At 38.1% G+C, this 25,922-nt stretch overlaps 4 protein-coding genes across 4 annotated transcripts; 1 reads left to right on the top strand and 3 right to left on the bottom strand.

Annotated features, from left to right (window-relative positions):
* Positions 1–6,260: 6,260 nt before the first annotated feature.
* On the bottom strand, positions 6,261–6,473 carry RB195_000067 (uncharacterized protein; the record flags this gene model as incomplete). Its single annotated transcript, XM_064196204.1, has 1 exon — positions 6,261–6,473. The coding sequence occupies one exon, from the start codon at positions 6,471–6,473 to the stop codon at positions 6,261–6,263; it is 213 nt and encodes a 70-aa protein (XP_064052085.1).
* A 4,283-nt stretch (positions 6,474–10,756) lies between these two features.
* Positions 10,757–11,644, top strand: RB195_000068 (uncharacterized protein; the record flags this gene model as incomplete). Its single annotated transcript, XM_064196205.1, has 1 exon — positions 10,757–11,644. The coding sequence occupies one exon, from the start codon at positions 10,757–10,759 to the stop codon at positions 11,642–11,644; it is 888 nt and encodes a 295-aa protein (XP_064052086.1).
* A 6,196-nt stretch (positions 11,645–17,840) lies between these two features.
* RB195_000069 (uncharacterized protein) lies at positions 17,841–20,325 on the bottom strand (the record flags this gene model as incomplete). Its single annotated transcript, XM_064196206.1, has 3 exons — positions 17,841–18,121; positions 19,447–19,581; positions 20,181–20,325. 3 exons carry the CDS (start codon positions 20,323–20,325, stop codon positions 17,841–17,843), a joined length of 561 nt encoding a protein of 186 aa, XP_064052087.1.
* Positions 20,326–22,553: 2,228 nt separating this feature from the next.
* RB195_000070 (uncharacterized protein) lies at positions 22,554–25,123 on the bottom strand (the record flags this gene model as incomplete). Its single annotated transcript, XM_064196207.1, has 3 exons — positions 22,554–22,652; positions 23,681–23,753; positions 25,071–25,123. 3 exons carry the CDS (start codon positions 25,121–25,123, stop codon positions 22,554–22,556), a joined length of 225 nt encoding a protein of 74 aa, XP_064052088.1.
* Between the last annotated feature and the right edge of the window lie 799 nt (positions 25,124–25,922).

The following is a 25,922-nucleotide window of genomic DNA, read 5'->3' on the forward strand; positions in this document are numbered from 1 at the left end:
TCCGTGTTTTTACTGATTCCTAGAACGATCCTTGATCACACTAGGGTTTTATCACATTAACGTGCTCATGCGAGCTCGTACAAGTTCTTTATTTCCTATTAGCGAAAGGGAACCTCTAATTGTAAGCGCATTATTATTTTAAGTCATTTAATTTATGTCAATTTATGGAAACGCATTAAGAAATGCTGTTTTTGTTCCTCTGACGTTAGGTACCTTTCGACGACAAACCCGTACGTGTATAATGTATTATATTTTCTCAGTTTGACAATAAATCCACTTAAAATACAGTTTTCAAACTTGAGATATGCACGGGGCAAAGATATCTACAGATATTGCTGGTGTCTTTACTTGATATCATTAACTGCTAGTCTCCGAGCTTCGGATTTTCTTCTCTTCCTTATTTTTTTCCCAGGCAGACCTCGTAAAACAATTGCACCCTTCTCAGTAAGTAGAGCTTCTTCAGAAAATGACCTGTAATTACATTTTAATAGCGGAGGAAGGTGAGAATGTATTGCAGCGCTTTTAGTGTGCACTTTAACGTTCCAGTGGGCCATCATCTCCCTACCATTTCTCTGTTCTCTCCATCTTTTTTTTTTAAAGAAAAGTTCCGAAGATGTTATTACGATTGAAAAACACACGTTACGTAACACATTTATGCGAATGGGGAAAAAAAATTGAAGAAGCTATTAGCACCCACACTTTACCACTGACAAATGTGCAGAAGATAGAGAAAAATCCCAAAGAAACAGGGAAACATTGAATTTCGCTGTGGGATTCATTGATTTCTTCGCTAAAGCGCAGTTCTTTTAGTGAATTAACAATGAATGAAGCCCACAATGGGGAATCGTCAAGTTTTTCTGGAATTCCTAACGGGATAACTACTCGGCTTCGTGCGAGATCTAGCCGCAAACGATTTCTCTCATCAATTCGAAGAAGCAAAGAAAATGTCTCAAATTTTTTTAAAATTACGAAATGCTCGATATTTTGCACAGAATTGGGAAGAAAAGGCGGAAATATATATACGCTCTAATGCGGCTTGGTAAAGGCACATCATTAGATATAATGAAGTTTTATGAACCCGCCGATGACACAGTTAACATATATTATGACGGGGGGTCCCATCAAGATAATCTATTCGGTACACTTTCAGCTATAAAACTTGGGATTTTTCGGAGTCGTATGAGTTTAATGTCCGAGCTGATTGTTTCAGTTTAAAGATTCTCTCCACTCTCCAACTTCCAATACTTTCGCTGAGAGAGCTATCATACCAGTTAAATTATAGACAGCTAGGATCGAAAGAACCCCTGGAGAAGGTTTTTTTGGAGCTCGGTAACACCGAATAAAGCAAATTTATACATGGGACATAGCACTTTTGGTGAGATTTGCTCCATAAATTTTAAGGACTGAGACCAATACTCACTAGCATCATCAATAGCACTGACATTTCCGGAAATAGTGGAGATAGCTAAAGAACACCCATAGGTGGGATCTCCTCGTAGAGTTCTGAGTCTGTTCTCGCACTGATAAACGAGTAATATCAATTGTTTTGATAATTAGATAATCAGAAAAAGGAATACGATGAGCACAGAAGAAATACAAACTTAAAACAATCGGCTAATGATCGTGGATACCGCTCCCAAGGCGGTCAAAAAAAACCTGGTCTTTGGTAGAATAAAAGCACCAGAATACAAACAAATTAATTCCCACGTTTGATCAGACTTAAAGGGATCACTCAACGAATCTGAGGTTATGCGGATTTCAGTTGGAGTATTCGTATACGGGATCAACTCAAACGTTTCTGACTAACAATTGGGACTGGAAAGTGCAACAAGAGCTTGAATCAGGGGGATAAACTGTGAGATTACAGTTAGGTCTTCATTGAAGTCTAGATTTTGTATTTGGAGCACTTTAACACCATAATTCTTCAACTATTATGTCCAAACAAAAGATACCTGTTTAATGTTATCCGTTCTTCCTGACGCTATGCTAATCAATAGTTAGGAAAATGTGCAACCTTAGCATTCACATAACGTGAACGATATTGTGTTTTCCGTCGATATCGAAAAAAAAAAATAGTGGTGGGGAAATCGGTGGCGAATTTGTGACTACATTGACAGTGCTACGCAAGAATCCGTGTAATCTTTTTTAAAGATATCAAAGTCCAGCTCACTGACTCTGCATATCCTTTTTTGAGAAAAAAAAACAACCATGAAGTGCCAGTTTGGAGAATTTAACGTGAATTATTGAGGTTTTGTGGATTCAGAAGGCACATGTACTAGAAAGTTCGGGTCGAGTATAACGTTTGTAATGAAAATTCTCTTGATTGCCAATGATTTCATCAGCTTTTGTGTGCACTTGAAGAGCAACTAATTTATTCAATGAATACACTCATTATAGCCACAAACAACAGCAAATGTTTTGTGGAAATAACGATTAGGACAACGAAACTCTTTCTAGAAGAATTTAAGAATAGTATGAAAACTAGAGATAGAGATGTAATCACTTTTCTTTCAAGGATTAAGATGAAATGGTAAGAGATCCAATATAGTAGCTAAAGAAACTTGTGTTTTGAGTGATTTCTCAAATAGTGGTAGAAATTATGGAATTAAAGGAGAACTATTCACTTTCTGATATTTGGTGCTAAGGTCATACCACCTATAATCGCAGCAGGACCTAATAGATTTAATGATGAACCCTTTATTCCTTACAAAACGGATAGGCCGAACCATGTTGATATAAGAAAAGAACGGTATAATTAGTTCAGAAGAAAAGATTCAAGAAATGACGACACGTACAGAAAATTACCCGCCTCGGCGAGATCTGAATGCGAAGATGGTGCTGTTGCCGGCTTGACGAGGGAATGTACCCTGGGAGAAAAATGAATCCTACAGCGATGGATTGCAGACCACTTTTCTAACGACCCGCCATACCATGAAGGCGGAGCTCTCGCATGTGTTGGATGGGAATGTTTGAAGTGAAGAAATATGTCAGCTTTCCTCATTCCACAACCCATTAATATGGGAGTTCAAAGAAGTTGCGCACTCAACAACATGATTTGAATAACGAACGATTAGCATCACAGATGACAAAATTGCTGGCGCCTCATTGAAAGAAACTGAAAAACTTGACAGCTAATATTCAGTCTGGTGTCAGGATTTTCCACATCTTTGTTACGTTGAAAAAGAACGTAGAAAGAGAACGGCACTACTGACCCCGTGTCCTGCAATCAACAAACAACTTTTTAACCCAACAAGAGCTTTTCGACGTTGGAACCATGCTTCACAAAATAACCAAATTAGTTAAAAGAATAAGTTTTGAATTTCTTTGTTTTTCATGTCGGAAAGGTTTTTTCGAGAATTATTCCGAGTTATTTCCGATCTTGTTCTTATCGATGAGCAGCAAATTCAGGTTCCCACGTTGGAAAACTAATTCTTTTTCGCAGTGCGACTGCATTTCCAGGTTGTCAACGTGTATTTATGTTGCGTATTTATGTTTTGCCATGAATTGTCGATATAAGGATAAAACCGCATGTATAGCCACGTCTACGGCAATATGTCCGCAGGGGCTTAAGGTTGTGGGTGGGATCAGGGGGCAACCCCAAGCCCTCCTAATCGGAGCAGAGGAATATGACCCCGATCCCTGGGTACGAGCCCGCAGGGCTCACAGGGGCTAGGCCGTCATGTGGTGGCTAGCCCAGCGCACGCTCCTCCGGCTCCAGGCAGTCCGCTTCGGGTCCTACCCACCGATGCCTGCCTCTCTTCCTCGGAGCGGACCCGGGATACGATGGCGCACATTGTCTAGTCTGGAAGAGTGCAAGACCACAAATAACTTCGTGATAAGAGCACCTGGAGAGATTTTGTCGGTAGTGTTTCAGAAATGAAGGTGAGGGTACAAGTGCGAAAAATTCACAAATGAGCAGAAGCCGGGAGTGCATGTCACAAACATACTAGTTTGACTCTCAGTTGTGGTACATGGTGGTCCGTTACGTTATTAGATTCAACAAGATAAGCGCTAGCCCATATGTTGCTCGTTGGTATGCCCATCGTTGAAGGCTTTCTCTAGGATGATGAGGTGCTTGAGAGGATAAATCACTGGTGGCTTTTCCAGACTCTGACGAAGAAGATAACGTCGAAAAGTTGGCTCTTAATGAAGATCAATATCAATCTTTCCTACAGTTCAGGCAAAGCAATGAGAATGATTTCGTCTTCGGGAATTCGACCTATGCACCTCACTCATCTCTTTCACACGTGGATGTGTGTGCATAGTATAAATTTTTCTCTCCACTGAACTGTTACTGACACCGTAGGCTAAAGACTGCAAGTTAGTTGCGAGGACTTTCCTGCTGACCACATTTTGCTTCGCAACTGTTTCCAACCAAAGAAAACCCAGACATAACAAAAAAAAACTTCAGACAAATGGAATAATTAGTATGAAAAAGAAAACGCTTTCGAATGAGAACAACAACACTGTTTGTGACCAGAGGCACCAGCCCCCAGCGAACTGAAATTCCCTTCGAATTCGAATAAATGAATAGAAATTCGTATGTATTTGCAAATAGGGCACAAAAAAAGCACGAAGAACCATTTACCATCATTTAAGTCTACACAGTTCATATTGTGACAGCATTTACGGCTCATGTTGTCAGGAACGGATCGGAATTGGTGGTGAATCTAACGTATGAAATGCGAACCGTTCTAGGCAACGTTCCATCATATCTCAAATTTTCAACAGCAAAACGTACCGAAATTTCAGTCTGTTAATAATTAAATGCATTAACCCACGAATCTGAGGATTTCAGGTGGAGTATTCGTATACGGCATAGTAAATTATGGAGAAGGGGGCGATTCCGTTCATTTCTTCCTAATTGCCGTAAAAAAGGCCCGGAAGATGCAGCGCGTCCACAAGGCTGGCGCGCTCCAATCGACTCGTTCCTTTAATTGTCTGGAGACTGTGAAAGACATCATAACCGATTTGACTGACAGTTGTTTGAAGACGATCAAATGAGTGCGGTGAAACAGTAAGCTGACTCTGCACACCTAGGATTAAACGCTCCGATAAAGCTGAAATGTTCGGAAATGAGCTCTCTCCACTATATCTCAAACTTATTTCTCCTATGGCAGACATAGCGTGGTGACTACCCGAATCCTTTTTTTCTGACACAAGAGATCACGTCAATTATGCTTCAAAGTAAAAAATGAACTGAAAAAAATAATATGTATGGACCAAAAACCGAACAATTGGCTCTGAACCAGAAATAGGATCAGTCAGATCGTGACTCGTTCACCTTTTTTTCGTGCCATGTGCTCACTGCATTCAAACACATGCGAGCATAAATCCAACAAAAAAACGTGTAACAATATCGTTCCAAAGGTGCAATCTTAGAACAAATAGAGATGAAAGATGGAGGTCGGTGCCTCTTATCCCTGTCAACTGCTGCCTGAGACATTTTGAGCTTATCTGGAACACTAAATTCCAAGAGAAGTGTTCTAAATGAGCTCAAAATGTGTTCAGAGTAAGTAGTACAATGACCTTGGTATCTACGAAGGTATTCGGTATGAGATGCTTAATATCAGTTCGTCGATCCATCCTTTTCATAGCCTTTTTGGAGCAAATTGCATTCTTTATTCTTCAATATCATTTTTTTCCTTATGCTGGGATTTTAATTGCCGCATGGATTTTACTGATGCTCATATAATTGGACATGAGACAAATTTTGATGTTCATGCTATTTCAGTCAGCTCGTTTAGATGTCTAGTGTTCCGGATCAGTTAGCGATAAAGTAGACGAGGGATGATATTTTTGTTCAGCCGTGGGGGTGTTCCGCCGTAGTCGCCAGACTGGTGTGGATATCATCGGTGACGTCGAAGAAGCAGGCTTGTGAGGACGAATGCATGCAGGCGAAACGGGAATAGCATTATGTATCTGTCAAAGACCACCTAGATGGACTCGTAAATTCAAAACCAACCAACATCTCCAGGTGTTCTTCGCGGGGAGGTTCTTAACAATACCGCTTTCAAAATAGCAGTCACGTCCCTAAGAAAACAGGACCGCTCTAGCGCAAAAAATACTGGAATAGTTTTATACGATAGGTAGGAGTTTAAAAATGAGTCATAAAGAAGCATGCATCGCTGTGACCAACGAGTTGGCGCCGTATGAAGACCTCTGCGGGTTTTCGCCATGGGTTTTTTTTTTGTGGGGTCAGATCGAAGGAGTTGGTTACAATTATCGGCACAACTCTAACAAGCGGTGGTCAGCTACCATCACGGCTTTACGTGTGGTTTCAAGGTGAGCGATAATGTGGTCCGTTTCTCTGACGTTGTCTTTGAGATATCTGTTTGTGGATCGTATCCTTTAGGATGACGAGGCGTTCGAAGGGATTCGAGCACACCTGTTTTCGATTTTCCAGGCTCTGAAGGATGCGACGGCGCTGGAACGCGAGCCGGATTAAAGATCGATAACAATCTTGGTCGCATCCTCAAGAAGTTAGAACAAAATTTACCTCTACGGTGCCAAGATTCAAAGATGGTCGAACATAGGATTAACAGGCATCATCATTGTAAGAGTATTACCAGTTTAAAGACATCCAAAAATCTTACTAACTGTGCACCTACACCTCAGTGATGATGGATTTACATAATGTTGTTTGATGTTTGTTGTTTTTTTAATGTTTACAACATAATGTTTTGGGAAAAATACAAAGAACTAGAAACGTGCTAATGTATCTGTAAAAGAGGAAATTAACAATATTCTCGTGAGCACCTCCCCCGAACGGTGAATCCGTATGATGGCGTGGATTGTGTTTATTACGAGATACTACATAAATATCAATAACTTCTCTGAAAACATTTTTTTGTCGGTGTACGATGTTGACGAACCGATTGTGAAGGATGCAAAACAGAAGTTTTACACTAAATTTCGTCAACTTTCATAAGTGCAGGTTCAAAGAGATTTTAACCGTGACGGATATGTTTGCAGATTTTTCATTAGTGCTGAGACATAAACTCCACTAAGGACACGATTCGAAAAACAAATCATTGACGAGTTGATCGAACTGCCTTCACTGAATGTGAAGAGCGTCGTATTGTTGAGCTGTGACATATAGTAGGGTTAGCAAGACATGCAGCACGGTTTAGTTGCGTAAGCGGCTGCGCTTGAAGCGGAGCGGCAGAGCGTAGCGTTTGGTCGGTTAGAATCCAGGAAAAAGCTTTGCTGACACCATTACTTGCTGTAGTTCGCGATGGCCCCACCTCGATCCCAACCGCTATCTCCAGTGTGCCATTTTTGAGCGCACCCGCTTACACAACTGTTGTGTTTAATGTGTTGACCCTACTAAACATCAACTCATCAACTGCTGAATGATTTCCTGATGTAGGTAATGAATTTCATGTTCATTTGTCTATATGCAATGAAATTAGACCGTCATCTATGCGCAATTATGCATACATTACAGCGATCCTCGCCTGTGGTGGAAACAGACGAACTGGACCATTTATAGGGACATATAAAGTGCAAGTTTTTATCTGGATAGGTGTTGTACTGTATGAGTACCTTGGAGAAGAATATCCAGAGGTTCGCAGATTTTTTTTGTTATTCTAGTAGGTCTTTTTTTCTTCTGAAACGTCTACAAGATTCCTTGCAGGTGCTTGGTTCTATCCTGGGTGCCCTAAAATCGATTGTGCAAAGAATAGGAATTGGTGAAAAGATTAAGAACAGGGATATTTGGAGGCTAATCAAGTACCAGTGACCGGAAATTCAGAAATGTGAACAACAAAAGCAAACTAAGCCAAAGCGCACTTGTATCCGGCGCAAGCCATCGGTATGAACCTCAAAAAAAATGTGGGATAAAATGATGATAATGAGGATACGGGTCTGACAGCCCCAAGTGTAGACGTAACTCCAGAAACTGAGAGGACCGTCCCACAACCCTTGAAATGGTATATCGGCACTAGAAAACGAAGATGTAAGCAATGAGACGGATCCAAAAGAGTCAGATCGATGTGAGCCTGAAGCTGGAAAATGAGCATTTGTTCTCTTTTATAGTTACGATTCTTCAGAAAAAGCAGCTGCACTAAAGATGTGGTAAGATGATTTTTTCAAAAAAACTATTGATGCAGCATTTTTTTTCGTTTAATTCAAGATTGGTGCAGATATCGATGGATCAGAATTAGAGATGCAGTAGGATTAGAGATGCAGTAGAATAATATCAGGTCAGGATTCGTAACTGACAAAAAATAAGAAAGGTGAAAATTCGTTAATGGTTGCAACAGTTGCACACTGCTGCATTAATATTTCCCGATACTTAGAATTTCATTACTTCTTTTCTTTTTGTTTTCCGTATAATACATTGCTACGCAGCGAACTTCCTCCTATAAGTACTTCTGACACAATTGTTAACATTGCCATCAGAAAAATGTGGGCTAATCAGGTTCGCAAAATCACTTTTGACAGAAAATTCCTTCGACAGAAATGAAAATTTAACTTAACATTTTGAAAAAATAAGAACTAACTGATAAAAAAACACTTAAAATGAGCCCTTCCTAAACATCGTCAATGGGTGCGGAAGTCAGCATCCCGGAAACAAAAGACTTAATATGCATGATTTGCTGCTGTTTAGAAAAAAATTTCACTTGCCCTTTTGATCTCCTACAGCATTGCACGGAAATCTCCCGAACTAATTCACGACTTCATTTTTCTCATAAATCCACAAACTTTTTTCTTCAATCACGTTATTCAGGAAAATCAAGCCGTTTTGGGCAAAAAAAAAAACGATCATAAAAGCGCTTTATTTTACAAAATGTTGACGAGACCAATGTAGGCTTCAACGATGAATTTGTAGATGAAGTTTGAAAATTTTGCACTGATATATGCTGTGAACGCGTACCACGTATAAATATGAATAAGATGAAGACTTGAAGGAGAAAATATCTAGTCTAAATAACTTCTAAATAACTTAAATTGACCATAATTCGCGAAGCGATTACGTCTTATAAAATGCGAACATAAAAGAAACTACTGGAGATAGATTAGATTGGACCGTTGAGATTTTCTTTTAAAAAAAAAGCGTTCTCCTTACACCTCCGTCTTTTGCCTAAAATATAGTGACACCTTCATAATTTGACCTTTTATAAAACAACTTTTTAATTACCGAAAAAATAAAAGTACACCTTCAATTGTCCACCTTATTCGCTGAAGTAGAGAAACAACTGGTCAGATTTTTTTTCAGGATTCCTTCAAAAATACTTACCTTACATATTAAGAGCATTTATTTTCTATCTTCTTCTACTTTGTACCAGTTTTATGTGAGGCAACGTGCATTCGGCAAACAATCTCACCGCACAGTTTTTATCCAAACCATAAACATGCGCATAATTCTTGTTCTATTACTCTATTCCAAATTAATGATAAAGAGTTGACAGGACAGGGGCAAATTGTTCTGTTACTGAGACCTAGTCCTACCTTGTAACATCCGTGTCGTCAAACGACCAACAAAAATTTAAAACTTAATATAATGTTATTATATTGTTCACATAATCAATGTTCGAATGATTAGAATTGCTTTCTTTCGGAGACTAACAGAAAACTGCGAAGGAACGCGTGTAATAAAAAAAACCAACGGTGCGTATAAAAACTCCTCGAGTTCGAAAGAGTTGGTTCATTCATTTCCCTGTTCATGCGCTTTTCTGTAATCTGTGTTTCAACTCTGTAATAATTATAATTGGCATCTATAACTGGGTCAAAAGCACATGAAGCACAGACTGCTGCGTAAACGGCAGCGCTCGAAGCGGCGCGGTGAAGCGTAGCGGATGGGATCGTGTGAGGACCGCCACCTATCTCTGCAGTTCGCCATGGTCTCACCTCGATTCTAACTGCTCTCTTTGAATATGAACAATTTCTTGCTCTTTTATTTACATTGCTTTGTTGTTTAATTATACTATCTTATGATAAAAAATATGCGTCGATTCTGAACAAGAAAAAGAAAAAGAAAGAAAAAAAGGAATTTATTTTAGTTCCTGCCAGTTTCCAATGTTTATGCTGTTCATAACTGCGTGCTACTTTGCGGATGCCTTCCAACTATGGAGAAATTGATAGACTCGAAAGTTTCGAGGGTGGAGGAAGTCTGATAATCGAACTGATAAAACCCTCAAAATTTCGGGAATCGTGATTTTATAATGTTAGTGATTGAAAACCAAATAATACTTAACTCCTGCGACTTCCGAAAAGGAAAAAAAAACAGAACTTTGTGTATGACGCCGTAGAAAAGTTCGAGGGTCCCATTAGGCCACGATTTGTTAGTTTTGCCTTCGGCGACGCGACATTTGTTGTCAGGAATACATAAATATTCCTGACCAGCCGTTAATGAAGCTGCTTTCTTTTGCGCTAATTATCATTAATTATTATTAATTATATCATAGAATAACTGTTCAAATTGTATGCAGATCCATGATTGTGAAACCATTAGGATGGGCTAACAATAGGGGTTTCGAAACTCATCGAGGCATCACGAGAGTACAAGATTCCGCTCTGTCTCACCTTCATCGACTTAAAGAAGGCCTTCGACTCGGTTGAGACGGAAGCGGTCGCGGAAGCCTTGGACAACCAAGCCGTCCCTACTTAGTATATAAAGGTACTTCGAGAGTTGTACAGTAACTTCACGACCGGAATTTCGCCATTCTACAAGAACATCAAGAGTGAAGAGGGGGTCCGACAGGATGATACAATTTCACCCAAAATATTCACAGCCACCCTCGAGAACGCAATGCGAAAGTTGGAATGGGACTACATGGGAGTGAAGGTTGATGGTCGGCAGCTACACCATTTGCGCTTTGCTGATGACATCGTACTGGTAACACCTAGCATCAGCCAAGCGGAACGAATGCTGACCGAATTCGACGAAACATGTGGATGCATCGGTCTTCAGCTGAATCTACAAAAGACGATGTTCATACGGAACGAATGGGTCTCGGATGCCTCATTCACGCTCAACGGAACGAACATATCCGAATGCACCAGCTACGTTTATCTGGGTCGGGAACTGAACATGATGAACGACCTGACCCCCGAGCTGGGCAGGAGGAGACGAGCGGCTTGGGGAGCGTACAAGAGCATCGAGGATGTAGTGAAGAAGACCAGGAACACCCGGCTCCGTGCTCACCTCTTCAACACCACCGCACTTCCTGGTTTGACCTGTGCTTCGGAAACCTGGGCATTTCGCAAGCAGGAAGAAAACGCGGTGAGCGTTATTGAACGCGCAGTTGAGAGAGTGATGCTAGGAGTATCCCGTTCCACGCAAGTGAGGGACGGGATTCGAAGTTCTCCCCTACGTCAACGATCGAAGATTAGAGACGCCGCCGCGTTTGCCAAGGAAAGTAAAATAAGGTGGGCCGGACACGTGATGCGCTTTAATGACAACCGTTGGACCAGAGCCGTGAGCGACTGGGTTCCCCACGATATTAAGCGCACTACAGGAAGACGGCCGACCCGATGGTCAGATTTCTTCACGAAATCTTTCAAAGAAAAATATGATGCTCTTCGTGTCCCACGCGAAAGGAGGAACCACTGGGCTACTCTGGCACGCGATCGGGACAAATGGAAGAATTACTGGTGCCCGCTCGACCAGTTCGAAGATCAACGGGAGTCAAGGTGATCAAGATGAACAATAGGGGTTAAGAGTTTGACATTTTCATTAACTGTACAAGCAATGCATAAGCACTATCGTTTATAGCCTATTTTCCAAGAAATAGGCTAAGCAACCAAACCCTATACCGTACCGAACCGGTACAGACGAATACTATTATCTCTAATTGAATTTCATAGAAAATTCAAGTTGAATTTATGATCAAAGGTTCATTAAAATAGAATTGGACGTACAGTTTTGACAAATCCTTTGATGTAAAACTAAAGCCCCAAGAAAAACGCTGCCAAACAGGACATAATTTGTGTCCCTTAAAATAACACAGTAAATTGAATATAGCCAGAACAACACAAATATTGGGAACGAGCTCCTCGAGCAGAACGTTTACGCTTTTTACAATTTCCAGATGTTCCTATACGAAAATCATGCCGCAGCCAAGGCACCGTCGGACTAACTAACAACACTTCCTAGAGATGAGTGACAAATAATAACGAAGGTATCTGCGGAAAAAGCAGAATAATCAAGGTGGGACCCTCTTAGAAGTATAGTGGTGCCCTCGTAAAACTTACTGATCAGGACAAAATTCAGCAGAGCACTAAATCGTATTCTAATTTCATCAACCATTCAAAATCATCGGAGCATTGATGTGTGGAAGAAAAAGCAACCTATGAAACGTAATCTTTAGTGCCTAAGCTTAATTAAGTCGCTAAAAATGTGCAACAATGTTTCCAGCTCTACAGTATCAATTTAGTTATCTTTAGCTTTGAATGCGGCATATACAACATAAAATTCTGGAACATTCCACGTATTTTTGCAGAAGTTCGAGATCACGATCTTGACAGAGTATCGATGTCATTTATGAGGGTCCCATAAGCCACGATTCGTTAGTTTTGCACCTTTTCTCTCACTGTATTTGTTGTATGTCTCGGCTAATTTCAAAAACAGAACGATTTAGCGATTTTGCAAGAAATAATCATTAGTACCTACTCTTGCCAGAGTAATTTTCAGAGTTTGGTATACGGCGGCAGCTTTTGGATCGTCACTTTTTCGATTTATCGGAATCGAAATGATGACGTCATTCCGGGAAGAGTAAAGTTGGAGAAAAAAACGATTTCATCAATCGGTCTTCTTGGTTCTTTATTTTCGGAGCATTTATTTTTCCAGAAATAGTTCAGTTTCATCCTCGTTTTCTATCCCTGCCTTCGGTGTTAGAGGCTCATAATACAATATTGTTGTGAAATTTAAAAGCAATATTAATCCAAGCAAATGAAATGAATGCTCCACTTCTTCGCAGCAAAAAACACTTTTTCCGAAGTTTATGAAGTGTCTGCTCGAGGATGTGAAGAACAAATTATGAGATTCTAAAAAATTAGAGGAGAAATCAGGACACACAACAACATTGTTCGCAACTATGAAGACCCATTTCCCATAGAGTCATTAGAAGTTGTTCTACATAGTTATCTAGAGGAAAAGAAATCGAGGATTCATTGAGAAAACGCGAAGCAGGAAATGTTTTCTTTCCAGAGAAATTTCGATGCTAATTATTCTCTAGAGGGTACTTTGGAAACTAAGAGATGAGGAGGTCTTTGCATCTCATAATGATGCATGTCCTTCTCTGAAAAACCCGAAATTTTCCAGAAAAGATAGACGTTTGTCTCCTATAGATATCAAAATAACGCCACAGTTTGGTGCAAGGCTAATTTCTATAGTTTTCTCCCTGAAAAGTGTCTGGTAACAAATAAACTTTGTTCCTGAAATGTCATCTAATCCCAATTAAAATGGGGATTAAGATCCAATTACTTCCAATCGAGACGATTCTCCCTTCACAGTTTGTAGAACGCCTCAAATTAGAATAGAATAGAAAAAATAGGAAATAAATGAAAGTAGTAGAGGCACAAGGTCAAGATCTCTAGTAAAAAAAGTATTTGGATCATTAAGATGCTTGTGAAATGGATAACCGTCAGATACTAAAATGTCTCCGATTTCTGTTAAATCTGTCTTCCTATTCCAAAATATGGCGATATTTTCTTTGATATTCGTAATTTGGGAACCGTTTAAAGTGTTTTTCGAAACTTTCGCATTGAAATTGTTCTTACTTTGCGATTAAGACGAGGTTAATAAGAGAAATTCGCCCTACGAAAACAACCATGACATGGTTTGAAAATGTTAGACTTTTTCATGGAGATGTTCATATTTATGAAAGTAATCAAGTCACAACTGATTTTATTGAGCTGATTTTATTGAGTTCGGTGAAATATATTAAAAAAATAGTTAAGGTATCATTTCTGCAGTACAAAATTAACTAAAAAACTCCATTACCCATTCATCTGCAATTCCACAAATAAAAATAAAGGGTAGAATTGCCTTTCAATGACCCACGTACTACATGTTTGTTATCTCTTTCTTTCCTTCTTTCATTCATACCTTCCTTATTCGTCTCTTTCCTCAATTCTGCCTCAATAACATCTGATTACTTGTGGAATTGCAGATGAATGGGTAATAGAACGAATGGATGGATAATAAGACATTCTGATGGAATCATATCCCGTCATGTGATTAAAAATATTGGGTGTCCTGAACGTTTCTGTATGGTACTTTTTGTCACTTTCACTAAGCTAAGCTCATTTTCACTTTCGAAAAAAACTTGTGCAATTGGCAATGGATTTATTAGAGTTATTTCACAGACTGATCTTACCTCTCTGATATTCGACAAAAGTTCATTGCCGGGGTTTCAGCCGTTCAAAAGAGATTTGAAGAAACAACGGAGAACATAGTGGATTTAATAACCATAGGCATTTATTATATAGATGGCTATACGTTTTCAGCAGAAAAAAAGAAGACAAATCAGATGTAAACATTTTAATTCTCATATTTCTAGTGGACAAAGGAAATAAAGCACTTAGAAACGATTGAGGGCATTGAAGTGAGGAGGTTCAAATAGTGCATGGCCGTAAATCGTAAGGAAATAATATGCAGAGGAGTTCGGTTTTATTTTTTAGTGTCAACTCCTCACAGTGCTTAGATGATTTCAAAAAAAGTGTTCTTCAAAAGTTTAAGCTGCCTAACCTACGCAAGACGTAGTGCTTGCAAAATATTCTTGTAGATATCTTTGAATTCGCAGGTAAGTAGCACAAAATACGAATCCTAAGCGAAATTTTTAGGTTGGCTGCGATTTCTGGAACTTTTCGATTGTTCACGGCTCGTTATGAAATCGCCAGACGAACACACGGTTTCCTGGAAACCTACGAGAGCAAAGAAGCGGAAAATTCCAATTATGCTCATAAATTTTGCCAAAAATTACAGAAAAGGGATCTTTTTAATTTTAGTAGTGAAATATTGAAGATAGTCCATAAAATATTTATCAAACTTGAAGTATTGAAATAATGATAATATACGAAAAATTAAAATATAATAATAGCAAGTGATTTAAACAATATTTTTAACGGGTATATTTTGTTGGAAAAGAAACGTCTTCTTTCCTGTTCGAAAAAAAGGTCAGACACATTTTCTATGCATGCATCTCTAGCATTAATAGATCATGAGAGCCGTGCTGTGCTATTTGGAAGCTTTAAATTCGGAACGAACTCTTTTATCCATTAAAATTGAACACAGAAGCAGTTGGGAATCAATGTTTCCAGGGAAGAAGCTTAGCTCCGTCAGCGAATTCGAAAAATTTCGAACGCATCACTCATTCTTTCAATAAAAGCGAACCTCTAATTCAGAATTTCGTGGGTTTGTTCTCGTTCCTGGAGTAACACATTTTTTTACGGCATTATCATGTACCTGAAAGAATTTAGGCGCGATTTTTTGTAGAAGAGGAGGGATGTTGAGATATTTTCGCCTGCTATCCCGTATGTTATTATTCTGTGCAGAAATATACGTCTGATTTTTTCGAGATTTAGGGTTTTTTCTCGTTTAAAAAAAATTCCCGAAGGTACAAGCAGGAGCAAAAAAAAGAAAATTGGCTTTGCAAAGGGAGCATTTCAAACATTTAACATAATGATTTACGAGCAAGAATCATTCATCTTATCAGACTGGACCACGATTAACCAAACGAAGCCGAATCAGGGAACTCAATGGTAACTAGTCGCAAGAGACCGTTAGTTCTGATGAAGTAGTGCTCCTAAATTTATTGCTTCCCAATGAACTCCTTTGAAAGAAAAGAAAAATACTGACGTTACGTAAATTCTTCATTTACGTAACGGCGAAAAATCCAAGCGAACAACATGACGTCGGAAGAAAATAATGTCCAAATATTCGGCAGTATTCAATGCAAAAGTACATCTGGACCGGGGCAGATGGAAACGAGCTCATGTACATGCAAAGTACATACGAAAGCAATCAGGAGGGGAGCATGTTCAGGATTGGAGGTGCGAACAGACATAGTGAGCTTAAAGCCATTATTGGAAATGCCGAAGGGACTTCCGATTAGTTTGGCAGGTGATATGATTCTGGGTCATTATATCAGTAATAAGGTTCTTGAATAACTAATGCAGAGGTGAGATTTTATACTTTCGAGTAACTAACAAAACCACTAACAGATTTTTGTTAGGTTAATTTAAAAAAAGATAACTTTTTTTACCTACAAAAGTGAGTTAATACAATTCGAGTAAAATAAAACTTTACTAAGCTGGAAAATCGAAATCATAAGTGATCCTCCGGTGACATCCATTTTTCTTTCCTTCCTTCTTTTTTTCCTTCTTACTTTCTTTCTTTCCGTTTTCTTTCCTTCTTCCTCTCTCCTTTTCTTTCCTTCTCTCTCTTTCTCTCTCTCTCTCTCTCTCTCTCTCTGAAATCTTCCAGAAAACATTCAAACGGGCTTCGTACTGTAAGAGCAACATGTCGCCTACTGCTGGCATTTTTTGTTGCGACTGTTGATAAAATGATAATCTTGAAATAAATGTCTGGATCACGATGGTTTTCTTTGCATCCAAAGGCTAAATCTCAATTTCTGGTTTTTCCATCCCCATCCCTTTTCCCAGAACGTTATACTCTTGTCCTCAAGAAAAAATATTATTGACAACGATGTAAAAGGCACAGCTGCCATTGCGGTGATGGTAAGAGGTAAAAACATCAATGAATCAGCTACTCAACGACAGCTACGTAACTTCTGGTTAGAAACGAAAAAAACTAGGGCAGAAAATTCGGTGGACATACGAAGATTTGCGTTGCTAGCTCGTCTTCAATCCTAGGTTTCTTCCTTAGCCTCAGGAAGCTCCACTGCGCTTCACCCGCCCTGCAAACGCTATCTTTTCCGACGTTTATTACAATCGAAATCAATAACTAATTGAGAATTGAGATAAATAATCGATAAATTGCTGCCAGAATCGATAAATTGCTGTCTGGAAGAAGGAAAGCCCTGACCTCGTACATCGGCTTGGCCTTCGCAAGTGATTGTAAGGGTGTCTATAAACTTGAAACGGCTCTGAATTAATGTTGAACGCATCCCTTTAGGCACATCCCAATTAGGAATTAATGTCCGCGGTGTGGTTTATCCACTTCTGTCAATTTATTATTTTGAAAAAACAGTTCTAATACAAGGGCTATTATCACAAAAACTTAACAAACAACTTCACAAAGTCCGAAATAAGAAAAATCACTTTTATGAGATCAATTTTTGGTTCAAATGTGCAGATCCAGAAAAAGTCTGTGAGAGTATATACTAGATAAAAATGAACTGATGACTGTCTGATCACCGCAGTTTGGGATTTATCTCCCTTATCTTGAGGGCTAGAGAGGAGAGAAAATGGACTGTAAATAGTTTCAAAGACCAAACTATTGTTTTTTGTTTGTTTGTGGAATAAAGACATTCGGGAAAGAATCATTTCTAAGACTTTGTCTTTGTCGAACGGAATCTAGCTCCGTAAAGTCGTTTTATAAAACGAGAAAGGGTCGCCTCACCTCAGGGTTGTACTTTTTCTCTTAAATGTACGTTGTGAGGATTTTTCTAAGTAAATCTTGTGTCTTATGTAAAAACACGGAACTATATTCCAAACATTAATAAATAATATATTTTACGACACATTTAGTGCAACAGTATTCACGCATAACAGTGAATATTTGAGTATTGTGAATTCCTTATTGTGAAAGAAAAATGAAAGCTGCGTTGAGGATTTCATTTCATTTCTCTATAGTAGGAATATTCAGTACAGCCTAACAAGAATGTATTTATGATATATAATATGACATACTCAAAAAAAAAAGAAATTTAAACAAAACAGACAATATTTTTGATGGGAAGAAGTTCTGACATTATTTGCGCATGCCAGACTCCGTCTCGACACCGTGCAATTCCAATCTCGCTCACATCGTACTCCTTCAATTCGCCAGCTACATCTTCAAAGCCAAAAAATTGAGTGTCATCCGGACAATTCAACTCTTCCACTGAGCACTCGTCCACAATCCTTCGCACAGCTCCAACCGGAACACATTTCTTCTGCTTGCACAGACTCACGTCGGAACGTGGAGGATTTGCACATTGTTGACATTCTGAAGAACATCAAAACATAGACACATCGCATTCCTGGGATCAACCCATAAGACTGACCAGGCTCAATAAATACAAGAGAACTGATCTAATATTATCTGAATTTATAGATTTATAGGAGAACTGATCTAATATTATCTGAATTTATAGATTTATTGGGACATATCGCATTCCTGAGATCAACCCATAAGATTACCACGTCTCACCCAAAAAAAAGAACTGATCTAGTATTATCCGAATTTATAGATTTATAGATTTATACAAAAATCCCATTACACTTTAGCTTACAGTTTATATTTCAAACCAAAATACTCTTGACTTTTATCACATTTTCCAAAAATTCGTTACTGGATTCACTTCTCAAGAGCTTATCTGAGAAAGGATCATTTTCAGGGAAAAACCACAATGGAACAGCATCAGATCAAGCTTTGAGTATCGGATCAAACTTCGAATCAACCCTCAAAGGTTCCTGAATTCCTGATTTTTTTTATTAGGGAAGCACCCGCATCAATAACCTAAACAGGCGGTATCCACAAGTTCCTGACATGACGGGAATACAATCATGATCGCTCATCTTTTCTCCAACATATTCGAAAGTCACACTACGGGAAAAAAGGACAGAAAAAAAAATTAAAATTTTGAAATTAAGAAAATTCAACTTGTTTTAACTTTAGCGTAGCGAGCACTGGTCGATTTTAATGTTTTCCAGGAAGCTAGGATTGTCAATTATGTTTTATTAGGGTTTTTTCTGTTCTATTTCCCTTATTTATTTCTTTATTTCTTCAAAACCAGGAAATCCTCAAAAGCAAGACCTTGACACAGGATATTTTCCTATTTAATAAGAAAGAAAACTTGTAGACTGAAAGGAGGAATCAATCACCGTTAATGTTAGCTCTTTAGTCTCCAGACCGTAAAGCTAGCAGGTCAAAATCGAGACATCATGGACAAATGGTGCCATAAATTTGTTAGCTTCAAAACTCAAAATCTTTTAAGTTTTCTTTCTTGTTGAACGTGTGACTTGTTTTATGATGAGATTTATGGGAAAACAGATAGAAGACGACGACATCCTAGCATTAAATGAAAAAAAACCCTAATAAAACATAGTTGACAATCCTAACTTCCTGGAAAACATTTAAATCGAACAGTACTTTCTACGCTAAAGTTAAAACACGTAATGAATCACAATTAACAATTCTAATTACTTAAAAGTCACCCTAAGAAGTTTTCTGATTTGAATTAACTCTATCAAGCCTTCTTTGCACCATTTACCCAGCATTCATAGCTGTTTCATCCCTACATCTTCAACCCAATAATAAATGGAACTCACTAGGTGGTGCAGGTGAAGTTTCCGTGGTCGTCCCTTCGATCTTTGGAATTGTTGCTGTTGTGGTTTTCTGTTTCTTACTGAAAAGTTTTTCCGATGCCGATATGGATGCGATTTCAAAGTCTTTCGAGTGCTGTTCTGCAAATACAGCATTACTTCAATAATTACGATCAACTTTGGTGAAATCTTTTTTTTTCAACACTGTATAAAGACAGGATGTCTTAAAATTGACGATGTTGGGACTTTTCCATGAATGAATAAGGATAGGAATGTAGTTCACGACTATGCACCTGATCACGCTCAATCCTGCCTACTAATCTAAAGAAAAGAGGCGTGAGAAACGCCCTAGGTTGTCAGTTCTCCCTACAATGCAACTTATTACGAGAAAAAAATGCAAGCAATTGCATTGTCCGTCAAACTTTCGCAATTCAGCTATTATAACTTCGCCGAAGCATGCGGAATTCCCATTGTTCCACTACCCGTACTGAGTCGCATCGTAGGATACACCGGTGAAACCAGAACTGTTTTACACACCTTTTTCTAGATTAAGAGTGCCGATGTAGCGTGAACACGTAAATACTTGCGTCACTCCTAACTCATCACTCGTACCTATTTAAAGTGAAGATGCAACATCGTCAATTTTGTAGTTCGCTGACTTTAAACCACCATAATTATTTTTTTTGTTGGTAACAAAATGCGTAATATTCCTTGATATCTGTATATAAATAAATCGTTACCTTTTTCTCTTGGTGAAAAACTATCAGAATGACGAACACCGTGGACTCTTGCTCTTCTACTTGAATTCGAATGTGAAGACGGGCTTGGATGGCAAGCCATGGAGATTAGAGCCAGCTTGAGAAGAAATGTCGCAAAAATTAACATTATTGGAATGACCACGTATTCTTTCCCTTTTATTGCGCCTTAGGCTGAGTGCAAAATCGCTGGACTAATTGACTCGGCCGGATTTCTTCGATGAAATATCACAGATTCGGCGCACCTTAGCTGATTGGGTGCTAGAATTTCGACCTTGCTGCAAAAAATCAAAGACTAGAAGTCGAAGATAATATCACAAATCTGGAATGTTTCATACTTTACTCTATTTTTCGCGGTTATTTTTTAAAGTTTAAATGGGGACCAAAAATTAACCTAATGGTTTTTAAAGCTTCCTTTAGATAGGATTTTTGACACTTATTATTCCGCTGCTTTGACGTGATAAAAATTATCGGAAATAGTTTGCAGCAAGCGCACACTAAAGAGAGAACTAAAAATAAGGATTTCTTTTCATTAGTGCAATTGAGAAAATTAGGGAAAAAAGACATACATTTATATTTATTACATCATATGTTATTATATTTATATTTTATATTATTAATATCATATTTATTTATATTCATTACATTAGGCATATATTTATATCTATTACATTATTATATTTACAGAGCATGCAAGTGATAATACAAATGTTCGCTGAATTCTACATAGCAGACGATTTCTAGCAGTGCAAAAAAATCCTAAATGTTTTTTTCCCTGATGAGGAAATAACTATCTTGTTTTTTTTTTGTCTAAAAATACCATATTCACTTGTAGAAAAACGTTAATTTGTGCTGCCACAGTAGAGAATCACAGAAATTAGGCGGAGTACTGGAAGTTGATTAGCGCTGCCAGGAGATGTCATCTTTCTTCCCATCGCCGTCATCACCGTATACGACGTCTGCGTTCATCGTTCCTTTTTCTTTCGATCTTTGAGTTGGTGTCCTGCTGTGAGAAGCCTTTTATCCCATTCATACCATAATATTAGCTGTTGATGCGTTGTCAAGCCCTATTCACCACACACGTTTCTCCACAAAGAATTTTTCGAAAAAAATGATTTCAGAGGGATAAGATAAACAATCCATTACAGTTCAGATGGTTTTTTTTTGCGTAGTCAGTCCACATCTTAACAGTGATATCCATAAATATATCATTATTAACGTCTTGAAGAGATATAAATACTATTTATTTGAAGTAATGTCTAACATAACTATAAATAATAATTATTCGAATCGTGTATTCCTTGTAAACCAATGCTCTTTCAGGTGATGTTTAAGAAATCGTACTAAACCGACAAGAAGATGTTCGTAACGAAAAAAATACAGTTAGAACATTCCGCTTCGTATTTGTAGGAGATGTTTCGATTTCATGTTAATATACTCAACATAAACCGCCTGAAATCCACCTGAAATCTCAGATCCGTGGAGTGATGCCTTTAGGAAGGCTGGTAAAGTGTTTTGTCGGTTGATTTTTTCAACGATTCACCAAACAACGCTCATTTTTGCGAGGATAGACATAATCGCAGCGTCTACCAGCGTCGAAAAAACAAAGTCAAAAGCCTACTGGTTGTCCGTTGTCAAATAAGAAATAAGGGCAAATGAGGGTGCCCATTTTCGCTCAGACTTTTGATACACCTATATATTCTCGGAAAGATTCAAACATCGTCAATTTCTTAGTACATATATCGCTTTTAACCCTCTAAGTGGCACACGCCTGTACGAAAAGTGCACTCCTTTACGTATACGCATGTCATGAACGCTAAAGAGGTTAAAAATAAAATCAGTGTTATTTATATTTCTTTCCTCTTTTTCCTCGTCAATGTGCGTTGACGATTACAAAATAAATCACTCAACTCCACTAAAAATTAGGGATTACATAGCTTCCAGAAGGTTTAAAAACAGGAAAATTCTCATAGAACCTCTCTTCTTTTCGCTCTCCAGTCAAAAATACTCGTCGTCCGAGTCTTTTCTCAACTCAAAATCAGTAGGATTTCATTAAATTTGTCACATTTTCTGCGATTATCGTTCTCAGTAAATACGCATGTTACTCTCGTGACGTTTCCGAGTGGGAATTTGATCTGCACAACAGGGTCGGATAGGTTCGAAAACAGCAAATCTTCTCCGAAAACAACTGATGAACTCGTTGAGCTGTTACATGTTTACTTGTGCGAAAATTGCATTTATTCACTTTATTTACAATCATCATTTGTAGCAATTCCTCGATAAAGAAAAATTCCGAGAACAAAATATAAATCCCTCTCTAACAACTCTAACAATAACAGGATTGACGCTTCGAAGGAGTTAGCAAATGCTTCCAAATTCTGTGTGCTTCGAATCTTCTTTTTTCAGAATACATTCCTCAGATGAATACTCAGAAGCAGAGTTACAGCACCACAGATCCTGAAAAGATAATGTATCCATATTATATCGTTCATCAAATCAAATTTTTTTAGCAATTTTTTTTTAGCAAAACATGATCCTGGCACTCAATTAAAGACAGATTTGGCTCACTTATCAAAAGAAAATGTTAGAACATGTAATACATAAAAAATAAAAAAAACATTATGTAAAACATTAAAACATATAACATAAGAACCAGTCAACGTTTCTCTGAATGAGTTATTAAAGTATTAATAATTGGGTTCAGGAAAAGGAATGGTTTCAATTGATCAGAATCACACAATTTTTTACTCATTCCGTGAAAGCAGGTATGTAGCAGTTGTTCCTTCTGCTATAAAATTAGTAAATTATAAGGATTTAATAAATTTTTCACTTATTGCACGAATTTGAACATAATTACTTCCACAATTCATGCGATAAATGCAATAATAAAATAGTGGTCCCGATCTGGACGATTCGATGTTTTGCAGTAGGTTATGAGCTACGGAAATGTGGGCGACATTCCCGTTAACTATTCAGAAGAAGTCACTGGTGATAGACAAACGGAATCTAGCCCAGTTTGAAGTTTTGCTAATTATGAACGCTATAGATTGATCCAGAAAATGTGAATAAAACTATCGCACATTCCAGGTTCAGGAAGTTTCAGAAATCGTCAAGTATCCCCGAGCATTAACGAAAGAATCGGAAAATTTCTTCTCTAAAATTCCAATACATAAATACCTCAGACTTTCCTGATTAATCTAAATGTGTACAGTGTACTTCATCGCATTATGCGCATCTACCTTCGACGTTTACAACTACCAACTAAACCCGAGTCGTTTCTTGAAAATTTTCCCCTCTTTCTAATTTCTTCTTTATATTCCCATAGTTACGTGATAACATTTTCGTGATCCATGAAAATACCCTCAATTTTGATCAGACAATAAAAGAAGAGGTCCGTGAAGAGATGCGAAGTGAACGAGAGAACGGTTAAAATAGAAAAGAAAAGAAATAGCAAATTTTAAATCACGGACAGATCTGGACATTACCTTCGTCATCCACATAATCGTAACTAACCAGAGGAATAGGAGCAACCAACCAAGTCGACAAATTTGTTGATCCCTGAAACGCGGGTAGTATCATCACAACTGCTTGTTGGCAATTACTACGGAGGGAATTTTTGGAGAAATAGTTTGGACATGCTAAAAATCGTATAAATATTATTTAAAATAAGAAATCAGAATTGAAATCGCGGAAAAATGGTGACCTTTTCAAACATTCTGCCATACAGGCACACCAGATTCGATGCTAGCAGGCAAACGGGTAAATAACTGTAAGCAAATAGTCACCGCCGACTGTTCTCAGGCAGGTAAATCTGACACATTTGCAAGTGATCGTTTCCTGAGCGACTCATGTACGCCTTTCTTCTCCTCATCCTGTCCTCGATGTAGCCCTATCCTCATGAGGTTAAATACTCATGGGCATCACAATGATATTTCAATAAATACAGGCATATTGTTTTCAAAGCGATCAGATATCACTAACACTCGGTTATCAGCCACCGTTCTTTTTGTAGTCTCATTGCTCCTCTCATAATCCCACAGTGTTCTATTAGAAGCCGCCCTGTTCGGAAAAACTCTTTGGCCTTTTCCCATTTTTTATAATATTTAATATATTTACAATAATGTTACTGTTATTGTTATGCTGTTTAATATATTTACAATGATGTTATGTTATTATGTTTTAAGTTTACAATAATAATTTTTAATATATTTACAATGAAAACAAATAATTCTTCGCTTCGTCTTTAACTCAAGAGAATAAGCTTAGTAGGGAGGCAAAATATGGCTATGCCCTCTCATATTTAATACAAATATTTAGGGGTTGTTGGGTAGAAATTTTCCTTTGCTTGGATGCTTGTCAAATCGGCGGTTGCGCCTTTTTTAAATGTCTGAAGGTGCTATTCTATTTCCAATTTCGAGTTCTAAATGTCCCATCCTCTTCCGGCCAACCTATTGATGTAGTCTGGGCGCAACATAGGACTTAAACTGAGTAATCTGTGAGGAATAATGTATTTCAGTTGCATGCAAGGAACGTCCATCCATGAAGGCTCCATTCCACGAATCTGAGGTGGTGCGGGTTCCAGATGGGTTATGCTTATGCGGGGTCGTAGATTATGAGGAGTACGGGGGATTCCGTCCATCTTTTTTCTAATTGCCGTGAAAAAACGGCCCGGAAGTTGCAGCTTCGAGCGTTCCGGGGCGCTATTTTCTACAACGAGTTCGATAGGAGCGCGCCAGCCTTGTTCACGCGCTGCATTTTCCGAGCCTTTTCTTTCGGGAATTGGGAAGAAATGGACGGAATCACCCTCCTCCCCTTAATCTACGACTTCGTATATAACCCACCTAAAGAGATGCAACCTAAAGAGATGCAACTAACCTGGTGAGGTTACAGAAGAATTGATGGGAAGTGCAGTTGATGAAGGTAGACATGAAGTCACATCATTCAATGTGCTCTTGTTTCTGGAAGAATTTTCCATATGGGAATGTCAGTAACAGGAGCAACATTGTTTAGCGAGAATTTAAAACAACTTCGTATGAAAATGCATGAAAATACAGCTTGGATGAGATAAAGAAGAAGAAAAGCGGGTAACGCTACGGATTTCTGTAGGAATAGCTAATATTTCTGAATTGTTTTCCATTCTTTCAACAAATCTTCTAAATATAACGAAGTTAATGTACGGGAGTACATAGGAGATTGAGAAAAAGACGAGAAATGTTAAAATGAGAATTGTTAAGTTCTAAGCGGAATGTGTACAGATGGCAACAGCTACATTTTCGTGACTTATTCGGACCAGAGGAGTCTGAATATAAATTACTCATGCACGTTACCCTCGATAATCATAAATTAAAACTGGCATCAGCGAAAAATTTCTCCGAATGATATGTCATTGCATGTACCGAAGGTAAATGATCCAATCGTTCAGAAAAATTACACACAAGAAACAAAAATGAATTTTCTCAACTCGAATAAACATTGCTTTAGGATACCCTTCCTGGTTTAGATTCTTGAACAAAAAGACATTAATAACACTTTAATAAATCACAGTTTTTATATTAAAAAATGTACCTCACATAAATAAATGAACTAAAAAATAACCAACTAGAAAAAATTAGAAATAAATAACTTTGCATAAATAAACATACTTTTGTAATTTATCATATTCCATCATGCCTTGATTCTAACTTAAAGGCATCACTCCATGAATCTGAGGTGGTGCGGATTTCAGGT

This window comes from Necator americanus, chromosome IV (genome assembly GCF_031761385.1).
Source record: "Necator americanus strain Aroian chromosome IV, whole genome shotgun sequence".
Taxonomy (NCBI): domain Eukaryota; kingdom Metazoa; phylum Nematoda; class Chromadorea; order Rhabditida; family Ancylostomatidae; genus Necator; species Necator americanus.